Below are 26,520 nucleotides of genomic sequence, written 5' to 3' on the forward strand. Positions count from 1 at the left end.
ACTCTTAAAAGTGCCACATGTAGTGTTTTACCATCAATAAATGATGAACACTTTAATTTGAGACATTAGTATATTTATTACCAAACAGGCTGAATTCTGTCAGATTTAACATCCAACTGTTGTACTGACATGTACTTGTGTGTAAATTTGTTGTATTTTAATACTCAATGATAAAGCTTAAAGACAATGGTGAATTCATGTGGCTCCTGTTTGCATTTAAAGCAATATTCCACTTAGTTTTAACATGGAGGTTATTCAGCACTTGACCACTATGAAAACCACAATATAAACTACTCACCAAGATCAGATGCAGCTGGACGAGTTTGTAGTGTTAGGATTTTTACTTCCCATTCATTTGAATGAGGCCATGAAAATAGACTGAAAACTGACATTTAACACGTTGGTGAACAGATTCAACAACAGATCCTGCTGCTGTGATTTTCAACTGACATTTGGTCCAAAGTTTTAGAACGTAATTTTGCCAAATAGCATTTTTATTGATAGAAGAGAACATAGCGGAGGGATACCATTTAAGAGAGATAGTTCCTGTTTGGGAGACCGGATCTACTTTTATTTTTAAATACTACTTTTAGTGTAAACCAAGAATAGAAATGGAATAGAAAAGGACCCAGGATCTGTTGTTTCACCAACGTGTTAAATGTCAGTTTTCAGTCTATTTTTCGTGGCCTCATTCAAATGAATAGGAAGTAAAAAATCCTAACACTACAAACTCGTCCAGCTGCATCTGATCTTGGTGAGTAGTTTATATTGTGGTTTTCACAGTGGTTAAGAGCCAAATAACCCCCCATGTTAAAACTAAGTGGAATATTGCTTTAAATCTGAATTACGCCGCAATACCTGCTTTCAGATCAGCCGGTGCTGGCTTAATGGCTCCTGGCATTACTATTGAACAGACATCAAAACGATCGCTCGAGGGACGTCTTTGTAAACCACGAAAACTGAAACCTGCCCTTCTGTAAAACAACGGGGGGGACCGCTAGTATCAATATCGAGATTTGCAGAAGATATTCGGAAACAAGAACGAAACGGCAGCGTCTCGTGTTGTTTTCCCTCTCTCCCCCCCCCCCCCCCCCCCCCCCCCCCCCCCCCCCCCCATCCATCCCGCCGGGGACACACGGACGTCGTCGGCGTCCGGCCCGGGTGACATTCCTTTCCCAGTGCCAGCATTTGTGCCGGTGCTCAGAAAGCCCTCGGCCAACAGCTGTAAGCCAGTGGTGGGTCCGTCTCGGAGATGAACTCATCCCCGAACAGGCGGCGGGGTGGGGGGGTGGAGGTGGGGTGGGGGGTGGGCTCTCTCTCTCTCTGTCTCTCTCTCTTCGTCTGCCCATCTCTTATCTATTTCTCGCCGTGCCGTTGTTTGACTGACAGCGGCTGAAGACTAAACACGAGTCTCCGGGGGGGGGGGGGGGGGGGCAGCTTGTGAGTGAGATTGTGGGTGGGCCACTCTCGCTGACACACAAAAGCAAGCGCTCACTTTCTCTCTGTCTCTCTCTCTCTCTCTCACACGCATGCGCACATACACACACACACATATCGAATTTGGGAGAAATGGTGTCAGTAGTTTATAGAATAAAACAAAAATGTTCAGTTTACTCATTTTACTACATTTAACACATACCTATAAATAGTAAAACCAGAGAAACTGATAATTTTGCAATTTTCCAGAGCTGTATATTCTAAAATTAGTCAATACTGCACTGGTTGTCTATGGCAGTGGTTCTCAACGTGGGGTCCGGGGACCACCAGGGGTCCTTGAGGGGGTTCCAGAGGGTCCCCAGCAAATTTCTGAGTTGTTAAACTTCAGCATTATTTCATTCATAAGAAGTTAACACAATTAGAGAATGTAGAAGAATGACTATTTTGATCATAGTTTCTCTGTTATCTCTCTACCTGCAATGCAGATAGTCATGGAATTCTGGACCAAATCATATCTGACAATAAAAATATTCTCAGATTTGGGTTCGAGAGACAAGATCTCATCAAATGGGGGTCCGTGGCCCTAATGTGGACTAAATTAGGGGTCCTTGATATGAAAAAGGTTGAGAATCAGTGGTCTGTGGGAAACCCTTAACCTACATCCACCTTAATGTACATCCACGTTATCATCCTGGGTTTCAGTGGAGAGTTTTCGTGTCCCATGATGGTCTATAGTATATACCAGCGTCGGCCTTCGAAACCCCTCCCCCCCCACTCCATATCGGTCGAACACCCCCCCCCCCACCCCACCGCCAAACACACATCGCGCAGTTGGTGGTTTGTTTTTTTTTGTTTGAAGTGCTTCCCAGACATTCCCGAAAGGTCAGTAGCGATTTGGTCGAAGTGGTGCTCATCGGATTCCAAGCTCGGGTCGACAACAGGGGAGGAGGGGAGGGGGGGCTTTCGCGACCCGCCGCCCACACATTTCTGAGCGGGGCCCAATAAACGCGGCGCCATGCACTTTACCGACTTAGCGGCTCGCAATGCGCAGTATTCACCCCGCGCCATGTGTCGGCAAGCGGAGGTGGAGCTGTCGGTTTGGAGTCGGGGAAACAGTATGCCCTGTATGCCTATTCCCATGGATTTTACAATGTTATAAAATGACATTGCGTTAGGTGTAATGTTAAGTTTTGTCTATGTAAACTTAGCATTCTCGTTTTCAGTCTCATGATGATTTGGCAGCCCCCGTAATGTCCAGCTGCCCTTTTTTTTCCTGACAGCTATTGTTACCGTCAGGCCCGCTCCAGGAACTGCTGCCTGAGTTTTGTGTGTGTGTGTGTGTGTGTGTGTGTGTGTGTGTGTGTGTGTGTGTGTGTGTGTGTAAGAGAGAGGCAGAGGGAGTGAGCTCGATCCGTGTGTGTGTGTGTGTGTGTGTGTGCGAGCGATACCAGCATGACAAACACACACCCCCCCTGATCCCAGTCGCCTCCTGCTCCCTCTCTCTCTCTCTCTCTCTCTCTCTCTTCTCTCTCTCTCTCTCTCCCTCCCTCTCTCTCTCTCTGCCGGTGTTTATTTCTCTGTCTTGTTTCCCCCCTCTGCCTTTACCTGCCAGCGGGGCCCCCGAACCCTGCCAAGTCACGGCAAAAAAAAAAAAAAAAAAAAAAAAAAAGCCCCGAGCCTCGTCAGTCATCGCCTGGGCCAGTTCCGTTTATTTACAGGAGGCCCTTGGCTCCGATCCCTGTTTTCCTAACATCGCAAACTAAAGCGTATTAAGTGACACATAACACGCGCGGTCCCACCCCGGCCCCCTTTTTAATTGTTGCCGGGACGGCCGGTTAACGAAGCGCCGGATGCCAGAGGCTTGGGTGTCGGAGCTAAGCTCTCTCGTTGAGACGCATTGACTGACGTGTTGATGGTGGAGGCCGGGGATAGGAGGCCATTTTTTTCTTCCCCCCCCCCCCTTGTTGAGATGTTTGAATACAATTTCTTCTTGGCTGTGTATTCCACGATTGGTATTGATTGTGTTGTTTCTGTCCCTGAAATAGCAATTCAAGAAGAACCTGAAGGGAGTAAACGGAAACAAAGACTTTGACCAGGACATGTTGGAGGATATCTACAACGCTATCAAGTACGCTGATGTCACACAGTCACACCCACCTATTCACTTCAGGATATAAGGAAATGTAATCAAGCTAAGAAATAGAAATGTATACAAATAAACTGTACATAAAAATCTACAGGAATTCTATAAAACACATTTTTACATATACAGTATATATATATAGTAGGGTCCAAAAGTCTGAGACCACTGCCAAGAACTGTTTGTTTTCATCATTTATCAAAACCATTTATTTTACTCAGTTGATACTTCTTAATTCAAGAATACACTATTTAGAATATTATTTAGCATATTTAGAATTGATACAAATCAAAAAATTTCGATCTTTGAGAAATACCTCCTATGAAACTGAAATAGCCTATATCTGAATATCTTCACACACCATTTGGTAAGGTTTTCTCAATTTGCTGTCACACCATATGTTTAATTCAAAGTGTGATTAATTTAATTCACACAGTGTGAATTGTTCTTGGTAGTGGTCTCAGACTTTTGGACCCCACTGTATATATATATATATACAGTGGGGTCATACATATCGTTTTTCACTACTTTGCTTTGAAGTTATGGACATTATCAAAGATCCTCACAGCACCTCATGCTCCTGATTTCTGCCATCAGTAGTGCATAGACATAGTTCTCTAATAAACCCCTATAAAGCAGGTGCATTCATTAAAAACAAGTCCAGTTAATGTAATAATTTGTAATTATTTTAAAGTTTTTTTTGTAAGAGTCAAACCACACAGAGGAAGTCAATTCATAAAATTCCCACGCCCCCCCCCCCCCCCCCCCGCCCCGCAGGAACGAGGAGATCGTGATGCCGGACGAGCAGACGGGCCTGGTGAAGGAGAACTACGTGTGGAGCCTGCTGCTGCACCGCGGAGCCACACCCGAGGGCGTCTTCCTCCACGTGCCGCCCGGCAGCTACGACCACGACCTGTTCACCATGACCTGGGGCCCCACCATCGCCGCCCTCTCCTACGTCTTCGACAAGAGCCTGGAGGACACCATCATCCAGAAGGCCATCGCCGGCTTCAGGTACGCCCGAAAGGCCGAAATCCAGCTAGTAGCTAAAGTGTCGGGGCAGTGAGATCCTTTTGTCTTTGTTTGCTGCTGACACGTCTTCAGTGTAATATGGATTTAAAGGGACAACAAGTAGGATCTCTATTGTGAAAATGGGACTTTCAGGGTTCCTACACAGGTCTTGGGATCATTTCCAGGTCTTGAATAGTTTGGGAATTTGAAAAAATGGCTGGAAAAGTATGGAAAATGTTGCGGTTCAGGTCCGATACACACATAATTCTAGCTTTTATGTCGTTGTAGACAACATAAAAGTCGACAGTTTTTGTTGATGTGAAGAATAATGTTCAGATAGAGGGACGCTCTTATTGCCCAGCCGCTGTCAGCATGCATTATATCAAATACAGACCAAAATCAAATCCAGGCAAGAACATAGGGTCTGGGAAAAATATGGAATTTTAAAATGGAAACCGTGTAAGAACCCTGGACTTTATTGTGTCGATCACAGGCCACCGTAGTTCAAGTGGATGGGAGGGGTGGGGACCAGAGACTTTTTTTTTTAGGTGGAGATAAGTTCTATCAATGTTGTTACGATTCCCTCAGGTTGCCAGTAGAGGTCATAGATTGCGTAATGCCCCTTTAATATTAACAGATTAACATGAAGCATAAGAACAGGGCTGCCAGCTTGTGATTGTTGCTCTTAATTATCTTCCATGTAAAAACCTGTTCCAATGCGGCAACAGTAAAAAGGACCAGCTTTAGCCTCTCTACCATAATACTTTCAGTCCTTCAAACATGATATATTTTTTATATGTTTATTTATTTGTTAGTAAATGCACATAGACACTGTTGCAGGTTAAAAGCAAGAAACACATGCATTGCTTGAGGGTGACCGCTACATTCAAAATTGAAAAAGAAAAGAAAATACATTAAAGTACACTCTATTAAATGTGGAGAAAGATAGTGTTTACGAGTTTGATTCTGTTTAAGCCATTGTTTTACTCTTTTATTGTGAATGTTTTGAGTGTGTTCCATATGCTGCTTGTGTTTTTTTTTTTTTTTTAAGTCGAGGTATATATTGTTTCCGTCCACGCAGGAAATGTGCCATGATATCCGCTCACTACGGCTTCAGCGACGTGTTCGACAACCTGATCATCTCCCTGTGCAAGTTCACCACCCTGAGCAGTGAGGTGAGGCGCAAAACAAATACAAATCCAAAAAGAATACAACTCTATTGTTAACGCAAGGCGGAACCCAGGATCCTCACCTCGAATACGAAAAGAGACACTGATATTTTTTATTAAAAATCAGACCGGTCCAGTCGTCGTCCGATATCGTTCCTCTGATATGATGGATGTGATGCCGTTTGATCGATTACATGTTTAATGTAGAATTGATCAATACACCGGTTGTCTATGGGAAGACCTTAACCGGAATTGATGTGGCATTTTAATCAGATTCCAAGCAAGAATGCATCAATATGTTACAGTTATATTATATGTAGTAGGAGCAGTGGTAGTGTCATGCTGGGTTTCAGTGGAGAGTTTTAGTGTCCCATGATCTAAATGCTGGGGGAAACACTTTTTTGGCATGAAAATGGTCATATTTAAAGTGAATATTTGCACAAAATATTGGTATCTGCAACCCATATCGGTCGGCCCCTAATAATACCCGCATTGGCGTGTCCTCTCCCCCCCCCTTGCAGTCGGTGGAAAACCTTCCCACGGTGTTCGGCAGCAACGGCAAGGCGCAGGTGGCGGCGAAGACGGTGTTCCACCTCGCCCATCGCCACGGCGACATCCTGCGGGAGGGCTGGAAGAACATCATGGACTCCATGCTGCAGCTCTTCAGGGCCGAGCTCCTGCCCAAGGCCATGGTCGAGGTCAGGGCCTCCCGTTCCTTTTTGATTTGGCTTCAGATTTGCAGCTAGAATCCACGGGTCAGAATTCTAGTCTCAGGGTTCCTACATAGGTCTGGAAAGTCTAGAAAAGTATAAAAAATGGATTTGATCATTTCCAGGTCTTGAATAGTTTGGGAATTTGGAAAAATGTCTGGAAAAGTATGGAAAATGTTGCACACACACATAATTCACACATAATTGTAGCTTTTATGTTGTTGTGGAGCCACTTTGAGTCCACACTTTTTGTTGATGTGAAGAATAATGTTCAGATAGAGGGACGCTCTTATTACCCAGCTGCTGTCAGCATGCATTATATCAAATACCCACCAAAATCAAATCCGGTCAAGAACATAGGGTCTGGGAAAAACATGGAATTTTAAAATGGAAAGCGTGTAGGAACCCTGCCAATCATCTCACATATTCTGATATTTGTCGCTGTGAAGAACAATCTTCATCTATACAGTGATATGACCTAGTTAGCAGGGGCAAGATGTCTATCTGCGTAAATCATATTGAACACCAGACAAAATCTTCAAAACAAATCAAGGTCTGGAGAAAAAAAGTATGGAATTTTTTCATCGAAAATGTGTAGGAACCCTGTAGTCTGACTTTCTGAGGGGAGTTTCTAGATGGTTCTACTGCCACCTGCTGGCCCAATGCTGAAGCTCTTGTGCTGTGCTGTTTGCCTCAGGTGGAGGATTTTGTGGAGCCGAACGGCAAGATTTCCCTTCAAAGAGAGGAAACGCCTTCAAATCGGTAAGCACAAAATCTCCTCTGACACTCGCTATTACATGTGCTTCAGGAGCTCATGGGAAAAGGTTAAATCTCTTTACTGTTCCCAGACAAGATCCTCGTTGTATCATCATTTCTAATTTTCCTTCATTTGTACTCCATTCTTAGTATTTCATGTACGCTTTATTAAAGAGTTGAGCTAGATGTCTAATGAGCCGCAGACGACAGCAAAACCATTTAAATGACTTTCTCCCCCGGTGTGTGTCAGCGGTGAGTCGGCAGTGTTGAGTTTTGTCAACTGGTTGACCTTGAGCGGGGCCGAGCAGTCGGGACTCAGAGGGCCGTCCACGGAAAACCAGGAGGCCAAGCAGGCCGCCATCCTCTGCATCAAGGTACTGGACACTAGATGGGTGGACAGGATTTGATTTGATGTTTTATGATGCATGATGTGCAAGTTCACCCCAAAATGACACCTAAAAGTTAAACAAAGAGCGAGAATGTCAAATCTTGTCGTCTTGGGTATCATGTAAAATTCAACTTTCCCATTTGTATTTACCACTGAATCAATCAATCAATCAATGAAATATTGAACTTGTTGACTCAGTGCAATCGTTTGGCTTCAAAACACCTGAATTATGCTGCATGAGCTGTTTGGAGTAATAACCCACCATGTCCCGGACAGTTCTGTTGTTTTGGAGAAGGCTGACACGTTAAAAACTCTTGAAATATCTAAATTTACAGCATATGAAAGTATTAAAGGATAAGGCTGGTGTTTTTTAATGCATTGCTTACCGTCAACAAATCCTATGAAAATAACAAAATCAGCAATGATTTTGTTTTGCCAACAAGTCTCGTCCATGTAGCCGCCGCCCAATGAAGCCATGTCCCAGCAGCCATAGAACTCCATTGTATTAAAAAAACTATTAAACCACATCACTTTCATCATCACGATGCACCGGGCCGGACAACTTTTTCCTCAATCAACTTAATAAGCCGGCCGTAAACACGTTTTCCATCTCAGGAAAGTAGTTCCGTAGCACAGAAAATAGTCCCCGGCGTAATGAAGAATTTGTTCCCATTTGAATTTGATTTGGTAACAACTACAACAGCCTGACTTTTCATGGTAACAGTTAGTGATTTTTTAAATGTAATCTATGTCTTTGTGAGCTGTATTTAAAGGTTTTTAGCTTACAATTGGAGCCAATAACTTCCGGGTTGAAGGCTAAAAACGGAACATGGGAAGTCAGAAAGTAACGGGAGTAGAGCAAACACATTGTTGATTTTGTTATGTTCATAGGATTTGTTGACTATAAGAAATGCATTAAAAAACACCAGCATGTCCACTGTTATATTAATGCAGAACAGGGTTAGTAGTACAATCTTCATCCTATCTGCTTTACTAAACACAATTAGACTTCATGTCCCTTGGCAATTAATTTCCTGGAGTCCTTTTCTTATTCTAAACATTCATGAGCTGTGTTCAGTCAGAAATAGGCTGTTGCTGTATGTTTTTAAATTGCTTTTGAATTCCAGGCAGCATTAAAAATGTATTAAAAAGCCTTTTGGCTTGCTGAAATCTGCAGATACCTTGCATATGTTAAAGCATTAGTCAGGAGTAGAATGTTTAGTTTTTTTTATGTTATATTATGTTTTTTTCCCTCAGTTCCCTTCCTTCAGGGAACGGCAGGAATATTCCTTAACATCTGTTATGCTATATTATAGTCCTCCTTTCACTGTTTATTTGCTTTTTATTGTCCCTTGGGGATAAATATTGAACTGAATTGAATTTTATGTTAATGCTAGCGCATTAACATAAAATTCGTGGGATTAACAATTTGATTAACAAATTAGTGGGAGTTGGAAAGAGGTTTCTGTTCCAATGCCTGTTCCATATTTAGGTCATTTTCACTGTATAAAATGTGACATAATCATGATTTCATAATCATAATTTACTCCTGCAGCAATGCGACCCAGAGAAGTTGATCACAGAGAGTAAATTCCTACAGCTGGAGTCTCTACAGGAGCTAATGAAGGTAAATATTCATGACTTAATTATCAGCATGAAACATATTTGGAGTGTCCTACCTTGTATTGTTTTGTTGTGTTCACTAGATTTAGTGTTAACAGATAACACTAGTGTCATTTGAATTTTTCCCTATCACCATTAATGCCCATGAAAAGTCCAAACCCACAGTCAGAAGCTACTACTTACTATTGACTAACATAATCCATCATTTTAAACGTGTGTCTTTTCCTAACATGACTTTTTATTGCCACGATCATTGTATCAAAAGTAGTTCCATTATGCCAGAATTGAATGTGTAGAGATCATTGCGTGTATTTGCCCTTCTCTCTGCTCCTAGTTTTGTTTAGCCTATTCAGTAAGTGGTAGGTAATAGAAAAAGTGAAAATAGTCCTCATTAAACACAATAATTAGCTGCGTGATAAAGTTATGTTAGGAAAAACTGCAATACACCTGTTGTTCATCATGATGGATTACGTTAGTCAAGGCAGCAGTGTGTCTGTGAGTTGTTTTTAATGCATTTTTTTTTTTAAAACAATGCAAGGCAAACCTGCGGTAGAACAGACAGTAGTAGCTTCTGACTGTGGCAAACACATGTATGTGCTCGATAGGTGCTTTGGATAAAATTGTCCACCAAATGGCATTCCTATATTGCCTGGGTCCAGACCTTTGACTCCGCCCACTCCACCGAGTTGACTGATCTGGTCTGGCATCGTGACATGAAACAGCGGTTTCTCTCGGTTGAAAAATGATCGGTCCAATGAACGCCGGGGGGGACTAACGATTAGCCAATCAGCGCCACGGGCGGGACTAACGCCGTTGTCAAGCTGTTGTCAAGCGTTAGACACCTGTCCAGCTTAACCGACTACATGCTAACGCAGTGGTCGGCAACTAGCGGCCCGCGGGCCAAAACTGGCCCGCCTGTAATAGTATCTGGCCCGCCAGATGACACTGAAAATCTCTGATCTTGCCATGCTTTGTGTCGTGGTGCCGTCGTATATTGTATTCCTTGCAAACTGCAACAACTTCGTTGCAGATTAGACAGACTGGTTTGGCGTTAATAAAATCAGGTAAGATGAATGCATACTTTTCTTTCCATTCTTCTTTGTACGTCCTACCTTCGCTGTCAACTTTTCTTTTCATTGCTTTTGACAGTGACATTTTGTCTTGCTAGCTATCAATGTTTTACTAATGTCTCTGTGCACACAATGTAACCTCCCGCACAATAACGCGGGTAACGATGTAACGCGAGAGTAACGTACGTCGGATATCCAATCCTGAGTCCATAAAATAATTATTACAATACGTTAGTTAGGCTCAAAGAAGTAGTCATTTTCAAAATGGAAATGATACACATTTATTATTAACTGTGTGGAGAGGAGAAATATGAGATTTACACACATTCATGTCTTAAAAGACAGTCTGTCGGTGATTAAAGACAGCAGTCACATTATCAGCAGGTTACTATTATAAGCTGATTTATAACGCAGCCACAGAGTGGAGCAGGAGACAAAGCAGTAATAACACACTAATAACAGTCTGTAGCAAATTCAAGTTACTTTATTTTAAACAAATAACTTTCTTAAATTACTCTTTTGTACAATATATAATAGTATAGATTAGGAAAAAAAAGTTTTGTTTGGTAGAAAAAAAAGTTCTGTCCAAGATATTATGTTTTGGCCCACCATTCAGTTGCTTGGAAAAAAATTTGGCCTGAGGCCAAACGTACTTGCCGACCCCTGTGCTAACGTAACGTAACTACAGTATAACAAGTTGGGTTCTTTTGCCGCGTTTCCGTGGTGTCTTTGTTGGCGTGTCACGGTCCCTCTTCACTTCTCTTCTCGAGCCTTCCTCGTTTGTGTCCATAACGTTAAAGAGTAACTAAACCCCAAACCCAAATCTTTGGTGAACCCTGACACCTAATGGTGAAAAATAGGGTACTGAACTGGCTTTCTCCTATTGGCTGGTCTTTGTGCCAGGTGATGTCACCACCTGTTGTACTCTATAGAGCGTGACATCACAGGGCACAGAGACCAGCCAATAGCAGATGACCAGTTCGGTACCCTACTTTTCACCATTAGGTGTCAGGCTTCACCACAGATTTAGGTGGGGTTTAGTTACTCTTTAAGCTCAGATTGCCGTTTCTTTAGAATCATTGCGAATCTTCAACCCTGACAAGCAGTTTTAAACAAATCGGGTCTATATAGGAGAATTACCCCGACATCTCGGAAACGTTCGCTTAATGGCCTCTCTTTTGCGTTTTGGGATGCTTAATAATAATTTTGAATTTGATATGACCCCCTTGATTAACAAATTTATTTTACATAGACGGCATGTCCTCTCAATATCGCCCGACATCGTACTTTGTTTTTACTTGGCAAAGATGCTCTATACTTTCTGAACCGTCTCTGGTGTTGTCATGGCTACGCATCAGTGTCAGCTTAAAACGACGTTAGATTCAGGCGGATACGTCGCTCTCTAGTGATCGGTTAGGGAAAATCGAACCCCCCCTCCCCCACGGAAATCGGTCAGAGTGGAGGCAACGTCAGACTGAAGACGGAAACGGAGCGGAACGAGTCGACAGTTCTGTCTGATATCAGGCGAATTCCTACAATGAGTCGCGAGAGCTTTCGAGGCCGCGGTTGAAGAACTCGTTTCTGTCTCCTCAGGCTCTGATATCGGTCACCCCCGACGAGGAGACCTACGACGAAGAGGACGCCGCCTTCTGCCTGGAGATGCTGCTCCGCATCGTCCTGGAGAACAGGTAGGGGGGGGGATAAAACCGTTCTCCGCGTACTTGGTCGTCTACCTCCCCTAACGTAAAACCTAACGTCTCTTTTCTTTACCTCCGGCGCGTAGGGATCGCGTGGCGTGCGTGTGGCAGACGGTTCGCGACCACCTCTGCCACCTGTGCGTCCACCCCAACGAGAGCTGCTTCCTGGTGGAGAGGGCCGTGGTCGGGCTGCTGCGGCTGGCCATCCGCCTGCTGCGGCGGGAGGACATCAGCTCGCAGGTACGCTCAACACTCACACACACACACACACACACACACACATCAGGAGGGATTACTCATCACAGAAAGGTCACAGTGTCCCAGCAGCTGACGTCTGTCAATCAACCAGCCGTGTGTTTTGTCGAAGTGTCCTTGTCACTTTGGATATGAGCAGTGGTGGAATGTAACTAAGTATTTACTCAAGTACTGTGCTTAAGTACAGTTTAGAGGTACTTGTACTTTACTTGAGTATTTCCATTTCATGCTGCTTTATACTTCTACTCCACTACATTTCAGAGGGAAATATTGTACTTTCTACTCCACTACATTTATTTGACAGCTTTAGTTACTAGTTACTTTGCAGATTTAGATTATTAATACAAATTATAAATCAACTCATAAATTATGATATATTTTTATAGGTTAAGCTACCCAGTAATTCAAATTAGCTCCACCTTTACCAGCTGCAAAATTAAAGTGATGAACACATTAATGCATCAATAATTATAGTCCAATAACATGATATATATATGATTCTGAAATGGGCCATTCTGCATAATGACTACTTTTACTTTTGCTACTTTAAGTATATTTTGATGCTAATACTTTTGTACTTTGACTTAAGTAAGATTTTGAATGCAGGACTTTTACTTGTAACAGTATTTTTACACTGTGGTATTGCTACTTTTACTTTTAAGTCAAATATCTGAATACTTCTTCCACCACTGGATATGAGCTTCAGCTAAATACCTACAGCAAAATGGAGGGATGGGACGATATATCAGAATTCAATATATTTCACAATACAAAAATGTGACAATACGTATCGTGGGGCAGAAAAATGCATCGCGATATTAGCAACATTTTATTCTGCTGTAGTAATCACAAAATTCCACGTTTTTACATTTTTACATTCTGCTAAGTCGATGCCATCGCTAGAAAGATTTTCAGAAATAAACAGAATTCTGCACAGTCAGACTTTGTTGTCACTGAACTTTTTGTTTATTACATTGTTTCGTGGTTATATTGAATCGTGAACCCCATATCGCGTATCGAAATTGCATCGTTAGATAAGCGTCCCATCCTTGGTAAAATGTAAATGTTAGTTTCCAGCCCAGAAAGCTGGACAGAAAATTCAAGCCCACTTTATTATTATTATTATTATTATTATTTTATTTTTATATTATTTATTATTTAATTTAATTTAATTTGACAGCTAATGAACTTGCTGACCTTTTTAGGGAAGCTGCACATGTGCAGTACAATTGAATTGTAACTGGTCAATGTAGCTTGTTTACCTTCGCTTAATCCAGATTACATAAGTGGCTCATTTGGAGAGACCTAGTTCACAGAAGAATCCTCCCGGGACACTACAAGTAGGAACATAAGAGCTAATTAAACATCCAAGAGCCAATCAAATATCTGAGGAAAAGGAGAATGAGTCATTGGGTCGGCACCCAATGACCCAATCTCCTTTTCCTCAGATATTTGATTTCAGGTCAGGTTTTCATGTCATTTTTCTTGCAAGGTTAATAGGCTACTGATATAATCAGTCATTTAGGTCAGGAGGCCGCTGAGACCGGGTCACTCCTGAAAAGAGATGCTTCATGTGATGAACCATATAACCTATGGTATGATACAGTTCATAAACGGTGCAGTGAAAGATTGAGAACACTGATATTGGTGATTTAAAAAAAAAAATGCAGAAATGTGCTTTCAAATCTCACATAATACAGACGAAGAAGAAGAAGAAACTCACTCACACTATTACAGGTCTCCCACACAGGAAAGTGCACAAAACAAATTGCACAAAAAAACAACAGAAAAATATTGTTGTTCTGCACATTTTCTGTGGTTTGAGACTCCCGTCGCCTCACATTCTGCTGTCTGTTGCTGTGAAGCTGATGCTGCAGTGATATGGCAGAGTTAGTATGGGCAGGATGACTGTGTAAATCAGTGATTCTCTATCTTTTTCATATCAAGGACCCCTAATCTAGTCCACATTAGGGCGGCAGACCCCCATTTGATGAGATTTTGTCTCTTGGACCCAAATCTGAGAATATTTTTATTGTTAGATATGATTTTGTCCAGAATTCCACGACTATCTGTATTGTAGGCAGAGAGATAACAGAGAAACTATGATCAAAACAGTCATTCCTCTACATTCTCTAATTGTGTTGTATAGTAATGGTGAAGTGTAACACTTCATCAATTTGCTGCGGACCCCCTGGAACCCCCTCGAGGACCCCTGGTGGTCCCCGGACCCCACGTTGAGAATCACTAGTGTAAATCATACTGGACACCAACCAAAATCTTCAATCAATCAATCAATCAAACTTCAAATATAGCACCTTTCGTGCAAGATTGCAATACAAAGTGCTTCACAAGATAAGAAGATCAGTAAAGAGATACGACAAAAGAAGGAAAATCGGAATGATATATTAATAGTAATCGTGATAACAATAGTCATGCATGAAATTGGGAGCGGTGGGGAAACGGAGCACAGTAGCAGCACAGTAGAGCTGTAAAGTGAACCTCCATCGCTGGTGTCCAATCAAAAGACGGTAACCGGCGGGAGATGTGTCCCGATAAGGCGGCCAGTTTTAACGGTTGCGTGTGCTGACCTGACCTCATAGGAGGAGGGCGACCTACATTTAGACCCCATGATGTAACAGTGAAAAATCAGCGTAACGGTAGGACATTGCTTCACGCGGTGCCGTGCCCCGTCGAGCAGCGTGCACGTAACCACGGCTCAAGGTCTCAATGTGACAGGAAATCAGGTCAGAGTGCAGCCACGTGCCTTTATATAATGACTGGTCATGATAAAAAGCCATATGCTGTTTTTATGGCACATAGATAGATAGATAGATAGATAGATAGATAGATAGATAGAGTATTTTATTTATCCCCAAAGGGAAATTACAGTGTTGCAGCAGCAATTCACATAAATGACGAAAAACACATACAATGAGGTAGGTAAAAAGTCAGAACACAGAATTACAAAATATATATATAAACATCGAACAAAAGGTTCGGAAATTTGTGTTTGGTAGATTATTTCTCTGTTGTAACAATGCTTCTTGGCAATACATTTTATACCGTTGGAAAGCCTGTTTATTTCCCTTTTAAATGGTGCCTCCCTTGTGGGATGAGCAGCACAGCTGAGTATGTTGGGGGGGTTGCGCTCATGTAAAATTTGCCAAATCTTCTCTGCCAATGCCAAACAGCTTATTCTGCTGTTGCTATTGACTCTTGTTTGGTGGTGTTTGGTGGATTGGATGATTGAAGTCTATCAGTAACAAGGAAGAAACAAGACATATTGGCAATTTTACAATTTATTCATTTAACAAACAGTCAGGAGCCTCAGTAGCGTGTGGAGGAACCATACACAGCCACAACAGCCTGGCACCTCCTCCTCATGCTGGTCACCAGCCTGGTCACACACTGCTGTGGGATGGCATTCCACTCCTCAACCAGGATTTGTCGCAAGTCAGCCGACGTGGTTGTGTCGGTCACTCTAGCACGAACAGCACGCCCAAGCTGATCCCATAAGTGTTCAATTGGGTTGAGGTCAGGACTGTTGGCAGGCCATTCCATTCTCTCTACTCCCAAATTCTGGAGGTAGTCTCTGATAAACCCTGCTCTGTGGGGGCGAGCGTTGTCATCTTGGAGGATGGAGTTCGGTCCCAGACTGTGGAGATATGGGATCGCCACTGGTTGCGGAATCTCATCTCGATATCTCTCTGCATTGAGATCGCCTCCGATGATGACAAGCCTCGTTTTTCCAGTGATGGAGATGCCGCCCCACACCATCACACTGCCTCCACCAAAAGGTGTTACTCTATCGGTGCAGCAATCAGCATAGCGTTCTCCCCGTCTTCTCCACACTTTGACCCTACGATCCAACTTCCCTAGGCAGAATCTGGACTCATCGCTGAACATAACGTTCCTCCACATGTTCAGGTTCCAGTGCAGGTGCCAATCAGGTACCTGATTGTCAGCACCTGGGGGTACCGGAAGCTCAAAACAAGAGTCAATAGCAACAGCAGAATAAGCTGTTTGGCATTGGCAGAGAAGATTTGGCAAATTTTTCATGAGCGCAACCCACATACTCAGCAGTGCTGCTCATCCCACAAATGCATGTTCCTTACAAATGGGGCACCATTTAAAAGGGAAATAAACAGGCTTTCCAACGGTATAAAATGTATTGTCAAGAAGCATTGTTACAACAGAGAAATAATCTACCAAACACAAATTTCCGAACTTTTTGTTCGATGTTTATATATATACACAAATATATATATATACAAAAACTACACTACAACTACTATAAACTATACAACTACCAAATACTATACAACTACGCTACACTACAACTACTATGAACTATACAACTACTAAATACTATACAACTACACTACACTACAACTACTATAAACTATACAACTACTAAATACTATACAACTACACTACACTACAACTACTATAAACTATACAACTACTAAATACTATACAACTACACTACACTACAACTACTATACTAGATAAAAATAAATAGAATAAAAAGTAGAATTTTTAACTATCAGATGAGATATTGCTATTAATGTGCATATTAAATGTAAATTTGGGTGAGCATCTACGTTCTCCACATGTGACTCTACATTTTCTTACAGCACTTGTTTACATGCTTAGTCACTTTCTGTGCATAGAGCGGTTCATGTTAATACAATGCACATCTTGCACATCATGTATATAAACTTAGAAATTCACATATTTTCTTCACATTCTTTCTCATTTGTATGCCTTACATATATCTCAGGTAGCTTTTATACTTTTCATATTGGATAGATTTAATTTCTGGGTGTATTTGTTCTGTTTATTTGTGTATAATGCTTTTATTCATATGTTTTCATACTTTCACATTTCTACTGACGTGTTGAAATTGTCAGTTCCGTTATGTAATAACCTCTATTTGCTATATTCTTATTTATATTCTAGTTTTATCTTATCTTAGGGCTGGGCGATATGGTTGAAATCAATATGATAATCATAAGGATTTTTCTCGATATCAATATATATCACGTTATGGTTCATGGATGCAAAATCACGTTAAATAATCAAATTAATGTTCATTTCATTGAACCAAATGGTAATGTTAGGTGTGATGTCAAACAAAACAGAAATATTCAAATAATATTCCTACCATGCCTCATTTTATGAGAGTTTTTAAGTAAATTTTGCTTGTCATCATCAATTCAGACAGCAGAAATGTGTGTCACGATATCAAAATATCTTCATATCATCGTGATATGATTCCACTGAAAGACGATAAACGATAATATTGAATTATCGCCCAGCCCTATCTTATCTTATTACATTATTGCAATTGTATTGGAATCAACAGATTGGATTTTGTTCATTTTGTTCATATTGGGAGTTGTCACACACACACAAATAATTGTCCGTGAAAAGTCAGTTTTCTGTGTGAATCTATCAGAGTTCCGGTTCCTGGAATTCCTGGAATATGATAGAATTAATAGTTGTATTCCAGGAAGGGCAAATCAGGGGATTTGATAAATTCTCTGGGGAAGTCAGGAAATATCAGCTAATTTTACAAATGGGTCACTTTACAGGAATACAGCAGTATGTATTATCCGACTTGTTTTGCACAGTCATTGTATTCGATGGTTTTCAGCCCAACTGGAGTGGAAATCGGACTGAAAAAAAAATAATTTTGGTCATGGAAGCGCTCCGGTTTTGTCGCAGAACGTCGCGGAAACATCAACGCCCAACAACGGGAACCCCCGATCTAAAGCGAGAACGCATCTCCCCCCCCCTACCCCTACCCCTACACCCACAGGTTCTCCTCTCCCTGCGCCTCCTGCTGATGATGAAGCCGCACGTCCTGTCCCGGGTGAGCCGGGAGGTGGCGTACGGCCTCCACGAGCTGCTGAAGACCAACGCGGCCAACATCCACTGCACCGACGACTGGTACACCCTCTTCTCCCTGCTGGAGTGCATCGGGGCCGGGGTGAAGCCTCCCGCCTCCTTCCAGCTCACCTCCGCCAACAGCGACCACGACACGGGTACGGGTGTTGTTAGTGTTCCGTTTTATTTCAATTTGGAACGAAAAGGAAACACGAGATTTGTCTGCTTGGTCTGTCCTCAGGCGCCCAGTCGGACAGCGAGCTGCCGTCCCACCACCCCAGCGACGTGAGCTCGGACCGGGGCTACACGTCCGACTCGGGGGTCTACACCGAGCACGGCAAGTCCAGGATGCCTCGGTCCACAACCGACGTGGACGTAGCAAGCAGCGGATGGCTGGTGGTCAGTACACACACTCTCACACACACACTCACACGTATACATATAGCGTAGGCCTGAATGATGAGCTGCGACGCACATGTACATGCGTGCCGCGGTGAAACAGCAGGAATCAGATTTGCCATTGAATAAAACAGACAAATGAAGCGAGGGTGAAATAGGTTAAGGCCTGGGGGCCGGTTGCACAAAACACCTTAAGTTAAGATTTTCCTGAAAGTCCGAGTTAAGGTTTCCTTAAAATAAAATCGGTTGCACAAAACACCCTTAAGTCTTCTCCTTAACGTTTCCTCAAATGTTCACTTAAGTATTTAAGGTTTTCTCCTAGGGCTGAACAATGAATTGAAATTTTATCGAAATCGCAATATGGCCTACTGCAATTTTCAAATCACAGGAGGCGCAATATTTGTTAAAGGTGAAATGTGTGTCAAAATACCATTTTAAATGAAATATTGTGGTGCTGCAGAGATGTCTTGGCCTACGCATCATATTCTACAGACTTAAGAAAACATCTTTGTTTGGTACAGATCCCCGCAAAAATCGCACCATAATCATTTTAATATGTTTGTCAATGAAAATGAGAATAATGATGTAAAAATGATCATTCCCTCTAATATCGCAAATCATATCGCAATTGCAATATCAGTCAAAATAATCGCAATTAGATATTTTTTCAAAATCGTTCAGCCCTATTTTCTCCTTATCTTGGTCTTATACTTAAGGAGTCCCTTAAACTTAGTTAAACCGTTGCACAAAAGACCCTAGCAACCAAAGTAAGGAAAAAAGCTTAAGGTACCTCTGACTCTATCTTAACCGCAACATGGCAGAGTTTATGGTGATAAATGAAGAAAATGAACGCATCCCGAGAAGAGTGTTCCGCGACCAGGAGAATCCAGTGGATTCGCTTAACGACGAGCAATTGATTTTACACTGTAGATTTGACCGGCAGTCAATTCATGATTTGTCCGACCGTCTCGAGTTGGATCACTCTACTTTGCGGCTCAAATTTACTTTTTAGTATGTGCTTTCTTTTATTGTATTCCTCCAGAAATGTAATCTTTTCCTCCTCTTTTCCTCCCAGTTTGGTTTTCTTGTCTTCTTTTCTTCTGCCATTTTTTTTTTACTATCTATAGGGCAACTTTGTGAGACGATAACAGGTGAGGCGATAACAGGTATCACAAGCGCAAGTGCAAGCAAACAAACGGTCTCCATGGAAACTGTCGAATTTTACCGCTGTAAAATCTCTTTCAATGCAGTAAACGCCTTAACGTGTTTCCTTAACTAAGGAAACCTTTTAAGGGATTCTGTGCAACACCCTTAAGTAAGTCCCTCAGCTAAGGAGAAATTAAGTCTTAAGTGTCATACTTAAGGAGAAAACTTAAGGTGTTTTGTGCAATCGGCCCCTGTGTTTTCTAAATGTATTTTTTAAGAATGGGATTTAAAAGATGACACTGACTTCACCAGCCTATGTTTCTCAGGCAGGGCGCCTTATCATCAATCCCTCATTTCCACAAGTGAATCAAAGCCTCGCACATATTCCTATTCACTTTTTTTTTTGTCCTCTTAGGTCGGCAAAGATGACCTGGAGACCAGTAAGACCCCACCAGTGAGCTCCAAGGCGCCCCTGAACCACCCGCTGGTAAACCAGTACAGCCTGACGCTGGGCCAGGACCTGGGCCAGCACGACACCAAGTCCCTCATCAAGTGCGTGGAGACGCTGTCCTTCATCGTCCGCGACGCCGCCCACGTCACGCCCGACAACTTCGAGCTGTGCGTCAAGGCCATCCGGGTCTTCGTGGAGGCCAGCCTCAACGGAGGTGAGACCGACTTCATCTAGACTTCAGCTAGTTCAGAACGCAGCGGCTAGGCTTCTTACTGGTTCTAACAATCCTTGCTTCTCTCCACTGGCTCCCTGTTCGGTTTAGAATCGATTTTAAGATTTTACTGATCACTTTTAAAGCACGTTTGGGTCTGGCTCCAAGCTACATAACAGACATGTTGACCAGCCTTAGATCCTCAGGCGGGCCCTTCTGGCTGTTCCAAAGTCTAGACTTAAAACTAAAGGTGACCGTGCTTTTTCCATCGGGGCCCCTCGGCTCTGGAACGACCTGCCTGAGGAGAGAGGGCTAGCAGAATCAGTCACTTCTTTTAAATCACTTCTTAAAACCCATTTTTATAGACTTGCTTTTATGTGATGTCTTTTTATCGTCTTTTTATCTTTTATCGGCTTTTTATTGTCTCTTTATTGGCTTTTTATCATCTTTCTATTGTCTTTTTACGTCTTTTATCTTAACTCTGTCTTAATTCTATCTTACTTTTATTCTATTTTACTGTTTATCTTGGTTTTCATCCTACCATCCCTGTTTATTATTTTTTCATTGCCTTTTAAATTCATAATTTGAGTATTCTGCTTTTATTTTGTCTGTCAAAGCACTTTGTACACTCTGTTTTTAAAGGTGTTATATAAATAAGTTATTATTATCATCATAATAATAATAATGATAATGATGATCACCTGCCATTTCCCATTACTGTAACTACTTCTTGAAGCCAATATACAGTTGTATAGCAGGATAAATTAAACCATACTTTAATGATGACTTATCATTAAAGTACGGTTTCTGCCTTATTCTCCCACCCTACACTCCTCTGTTTCCTGTCTCTCCACCTCCACCTTTCTTCCTCCTCACCATCTGTCCCCCGAACCCTCTTCTCTCCTCCCCCCCCCTCCTTTCCGTTCGTCCCGCCCTCGTTCCGTTTCTGATCTTACAGTAAGACGGCAGGATTAAGCTCGGGGGAAATGGCAGGCGGCGCACTTTTGACTTTGGCGTGGCTGACGGGGCCCATTCATTTTCTCTCCCAAGCGTCCCCCCGGGCCATTGGATACGCACTGTCAACACAGCTTTACACAGACAGAACAAAAAACGATGGGTCGATCAAAGCGGCGGGCTAAGGCACGGCGCTAATCTGTATGAGATACTAATAGAAAGTGCAAAACCCGCCATTACCTTTCGGAGCCTTTGTGGCCCGCGCTCACATCCTTTTGTTAAAGGCGGCTTCGAGATAAATGGGAATTCTTGAAAAAGTGCCACGGCGCGGCGGTCGTTTTGAGGAGTGTTCGTTCAAACGTCGGGCCGACCTTGGGTGTAATTAACTTCATGACAGTCTCTATTGGCATGATGATGGACTGCACCGCGTACACAGGGGCGTGGGCCCGGGCCGCATGCCAGCAGAAATGGGGTGTACCAAATATGCACCGGTGTGAACGTGTCTTCTGCAATCCTTCATAGTCAGTGTCAAAATGAAGCCTAATTTCTACTTTTTATATGCCTGCTGCATTTCTACTCCACCCCCAAGGAGAATTTTGGGGGGAAATCCTGCAGTGTTAACAGAGCGTAGATGCAGGGTGGGTGGAGCCCCGCAATGGTTACCAATGTGTGCAAAACCGCTGTAGGATAGCGTCACCATCTAGGCTGTAGTGGCTAATAGTGAAGAGCAGGTCTTTGTTTTTTAAATGTTTACCGTATTTCCTCTAATAGTGGCCGGTAGTCAATTAAAAGCCGGGTCTCTGATAATGGCCGGGGCCGTGGTCGACGAACAAATAAAGGCCGGCCCCAAATACAGGCCGGGGAACAAAAACAAAGGAAAAATCAATGGTGGATACCAGTAAACTCCTGGTGCCTGTTATATAATGTAACTGTAGTTTGTAGTAACGTACAAGTGCCACAAGATGGCAGTATGCCACAAGACGGCTCGGCCGGCAGAAGTCTCTGGAGCGTGCCGTCCTCGATTACCGTAATTATCGGTAATGCACTGCAGTAACAAAAAAACGGCTACCTAACGAACCCCAACAGAAGCAGATCAGAAAACAAGGAGGCTTCGTACTAAAATATGAGCAAATATACTTATCAAACAGAGGGAATTAGAAATAAAGGCCTGTCTCTAATATAAGCCAAGCTTCCAATAAAGGCCTGGTACCCTCTGCAATTGAGGTAAATAAAGGCCTGGGCCAGTATTAGAGGAAATACGGTATTTATCCAGGGAAAGTCGATTTTTTTTCAGTGTTTAAAGTCAGAATTCTGAGTTTTTTTCATAGAATTCTGACTTTAATCTCAGAATTTTGACTTTAAACTCAGAACTCAAACACATTTTTCACTAATCCTCTTCCCTACTATGCCTACATCCCCTGTTTGTTTCACGCAAAACTTTGTTTTTGGTTTTTTTTTTCCCTATCCATCCGCCCACTCAGGCTACCGCAACCACGACAAGAAGAAGAGCCACAAGTATGACTCCAAGTCGCGGGCGCGGCGGAAGGCGGGCGGCCGGGAGAAGGAGGGCGGAGGCGGGGCGAGGCGGGGGGGCGGCGGCGGCCGGACGTCCGGCCAGCGCCCGTCGCGCTCGCACAGCGACGACGAGGAGGACGAGGGCGTCCCGGCCAGCTACCACACGGTGTCATTACAGGTTAGTCAGGACGTAAGTACAGCAGCCCTCTTTACCCTTTATACCTCTTGTTACTCTGAGCCCGGCTCTCCCAAAAGCATCTGTTCCCGCAAATGTTTCTGAGCGGGGGCTGAAAGGCCTCTGAAAGACCCTTCCGAGACCATGTGACACTAAAAGACTTCATTTAAACCAATAGATATGTAACTCCCACCGTGTCTATCAAGCGGTAGGGGAGTTTAAGGTGATTTTAGCGCTAAGATGCTTTTGGGAAACCAGGGCTTTAGCTCCCAAGGTGACATTTAGGAGGAGTGCAATGTGAAAAACTGTTTATGTATTCAAGCTCTCCTGCACATCTGCCATGCAGAGCAAAGATGGCATGTAGCATTATGACCAGTGGTGGAAGAAGTACTCTGATCCTTTACTTAAGTAAAAGTACCAATACAGCAATGTAAAAAATACTCCATTACAAGTAAAAGTCCTGCATGAAAAATCCTACTTAAGTAAAAGTACATAAGTATTAGCAGCAAAATGGAGTTAAAGTATTAAAGTAAAAGTAGTGGTTTGGTCCCTCTGACTGATATTTTATTATATATGACATCATTAGATTATTAATACTGAAGCATCAGTGTGTAAGCAGCATGTTACTGTTGTAGCTGCTGGAGGTGGAGCTAGTTTGAACTACTTTATATACAGTTAGCTAGTTTAGTCCAGTGGTTCCCAACCTAGGGCTCGGGCCCCTCCAAAGGGTCACCAGATAAATCTGAGGGGTCGTGAGATGATTAATGGGAGAGGAAAGAAGAAATAACAAAGTTCTGACTTTTTCTCTAATCTTTGATTTTTGCTGAAATATTGGATCATGTACTTAGATTGGAAATGTACTTAGTTACTTTCCACCACTGGTTATGACATTATGACATAGGACATTGCACCCCTCCTAATAGCCTCCCATTTGTCGTGTGCTCCTGGTGAGGTGTATTTACGGTTAAACTGTGTTGGGGGCGGTGACCTGACAGCACTCTCTTTTTTCTCTCTTTCTACACACACACACACACAGACAAAGCTTTACCCACTTGTTATTGTGTGTGTCGTGCGGTTGAGAGAAAAGCCCCGTCTTCACCATTAGCGATTTCATATTCCTGCTTCTGGTCTCGTTTCCCGGCGTTGCCACGGCTACGGAGTCTTATTTCCCCGACTTCACGGCGAGCAAGAGCTTTTTCATCACTCATTTAAAATGAATCTTAAAATGAATCTGATGGGATTTCCTCCTTATGGTTAACTAACACGGACTCAAAGGCTCTTTTTAAGATCTCATTACCTATTTTAAAGAGGGCTGTTTTCTAGTAATACACTTAAAGCCTTGTATTAAGTGTAAAGTTACAGGTTTATTTGTTCACAGTCCACCAGCTGCAAAATTTAATGTCAGTTGTTAAATCCCCCGTCAACTTGAATGTATTAAATTGTTGTATGACACCAATATACCACAATATTACTTTATTTACAAACTCATAATCCACTTATTTATTGACTCCAGTGGCTTCAGTTCAGTCTCATTGCCCAACATTTGGCAAGTCTTCTAGATGTGAAGCAGCGTTAACACTGGTGTGGCTTTCTGTGCCGGTGCAGCTGTTAGACCTGATGCACACACTACACACCCGGGCCGCCAGCATCTACAGCTCCTGGGCAGAGGAGCAGCGCCACCTTGAGGCCGCGGGGAGGAAGATCGAGGCGGACTCCCAGACCTTGTGGACCAGCTGCTGGTGCCCGCTGCTGCAAGGTTGGGCTTCCTCACAGTATACGTAACTTCCAGTTGGCGTTTATGTAGAATTACACTACTTTCAAAGTGTGTAAAGGTGTATTGTGAGGGGAAAAATGTTGAATGGGGTCAATTTGAACCCATTCAACATTTAACGTCTCTAAAATCATGATTAGCAGTATTTTTCCAGCTTGATGCTTCATGACTGTTTCTAATTTCATGTAAAATTTAACGTGATACGTTTTCAAGGTCCTGTATACCAGTGATTCTCAACCTTTTTCATCTCAAGGACCCCTAATTTAGTCCACATTTGATATGATTTTGTCCAGAATTCCAAGACTATCTGTATTGTAGGTAGAGAGATAACAGAGAAACTATGAAAAAACAGTCATTCTTCTACATTCTCTAATTGTGTTAACTTCTTATAAATGAAATAATGGTGAAGTTTAACAATTCATCAATTTGCTGGGGACCCCCTGGAACTCCCTCAAGGACCCCTGGTGGTCCCCGGACCCCACGTTGAGAACCACTGCTGTATACACTTTGTATACAACAGTAGCTTTATAAAACCACAGCAAATCTAAAAGCTTTCCACATATTTTCTTTGTTTGTTTTGACTGATACCGGGGGAACGTTCCCATGCAATTTTTGGATCTTTCAAAAATGTTCCCATGCTGTAGGGCCCTAACATCAGACGTGCAGTTTTATCAAGTTTTTATAGAGTTTTATCATTCAAAATGGAAGTTACTTATTTTATTGACCTTTCCCACGCCTTTCCACCTGGTACCTGGGGTGATACCTCAGACACTCACTCGTCTAATTTTGACAAAACTTGGCAGGATGATGCATCTTTCCACTGTGTTCCAGCATTTAAAAAAAAAAATCATAGCAATTGGCTGTAATTATAGGTCAAAATTTTGAATTTTTAAAGGCCCCCCCAACTCCTACAAGTCCAGCTGGCACTCATCCAGTTATCCTTAACAATTACAATGATTGGCCTAATGAGGGTGTTAGAATTAAATGTCGACATTTTAAACTCAAGTAGGATATCTCAGACACTTGGAGGGATGATGCGTCTTGGCACTTTGTTCTGGCTTTTAAAAAAAAATACACTGATTGGCCTGATGGAGACGCTAAAGGTAAAGGTCAAAATTTTGGAAGGCCCTAACTGCTACACCACCAGTCCGACATGTTTACTGTTGCCTTGTTTAAAAATGTTGCTTCTTGGTATTGCTCTTACCTGTAGGGATGCATGTAGGGAAAAAAAAACTCTTAGCTTCAGCACCCAAGTCACTTATGAGCTTCTCCCAGATTGAATGGCAGGCTGAATCTCCCTCTGCGGCTCATTTCGTTCTGTTCCGTTGTTCTCCCCCCCCCCCCCCCCCCTCAAGGCATCGCTTGGCTGTGCTGCGACGCCAGGCGGCAGGTCCGCATGCAGGCCCTCACCTACCTCCAGAGGGCGCTGCTGGTCCACGATCTGCAGACACTAGACGCCACCGAGTGGGAGTCCTGCTTCAACAAGGTAAGGGGGAGGACAAGTTACATCTTTGGCATTGGTTTCCTTCTCTTTCACTCAGTGTCAAAGCTTCTATCTGCTGACAATTTTCATCCTGGTCTGCAGGTCCTTAAAATGTTTAGAAAAGTCCTAAATTCAAGGCCTTAAAAGCCTTAAAATGTCCTCTGTAAAGTAGTAATTAGACGTCATTTTGATGCAGCTGTAAAATTAGTCAAAGTCAAAGCAAAGTCAACTTTATTGTCAATTCTGCCATATGTACAGGACATACAG

The 26,520-nt window shown here is 42.7% G+C and overlaps 1 protein-coding gene across 1 annotated transcript in view; it reads left to right on the forward strand.

The window, feature by feature from the left end:
• Positions 1 to 2,452: 2,452 nt before the first annotated feature.
• gbf1 (golgi brefeldin A resistant guanine nucleotide exchange factor 1) overlaps positions 2,453 to 26,520 on the forward strand; it is a 30,560-nt gene continuing 6,492 nt past the window's right edge. Inside the window, exons 1-16 of the mRNA XM_071512048.1 lie at positions 2,453 to 2,533; positions 3,483 to 3,565; positions 4,355 to 4,591; positions 5,670 to 5,763; positions 6,279 to 6,455; positions 7,165 to 7,229; positions 7,474 to 7,597; positions 9,167 to 9,238; positions 11,898 to 11,992; positions 12,088 to 12,241; positions 18,081 to 18,306; positions 18,390 to 18,547; positions 20,109 to 20,358; positions 22,791 to 23,002; positions 24,605 to 24,755; positions 26,126 to 26,256. Of these exons, the coding sequence (XP_071368149.1) occupies positions 2,453 to 2,533; positions 3,483 to 3,565; positions 4,355 to 4,591; positions 5,670 to 5,763; positions 6,279 to 6,455; positions 7,165 to 7,229; positions 7,474 to 7,597; positions 9,167 to 9,238; positions 11,898 to 11,992; positions 12,088 to 12,241; positions 18,081 to 18,306; positions 18,390 to 18,547; positions 20,109 to 20,358; positions 22,791 to 23,002; positions 24,605 to 24,755; positions 26,126 to 26,256 (2,310 nt within the window). The remainder of the gene's footprint in view (positions 2,534 to 3,482; positions 3,566 to 4,354; positions 4,592 to 5,669; positions 5,764 to 6,278; positions 6,456 to 7,164; positions 7,230 to 7,473; positions 7,598 to 9,166; positions 9,239 to 11,897; positions 11,993 to 12,087; positions 12,242 to 18,080; positions 18,307 to 18,389; positions 18,548 to 20,108; positions 20,359 to 22,790; positions 23,003 to 24,604; positions 24,756 to 26,125; positions 26,257 to 26,520) is intronic.

The sequence above is a fragment of the Centroberyx affinis genome, unplaced genomic scaffold (genome assembly GCF_046629955.1).
Source record: "Centroberyx affinis isolate AG114_WGS23_722 - 3 ecotype Tasmania unplaced genomic scaffold, CSIRO-AGI_Caff_v1 ptg006039l_1, whole genome shotgun sequence".
Taxonomy (NCBI): domain Eukaryota; kingdom Metazoa; phylum Chordata; class Actinopteri; order Beryciformes; family Berycidae; genus Centroberyx; species Centroberyx affinis.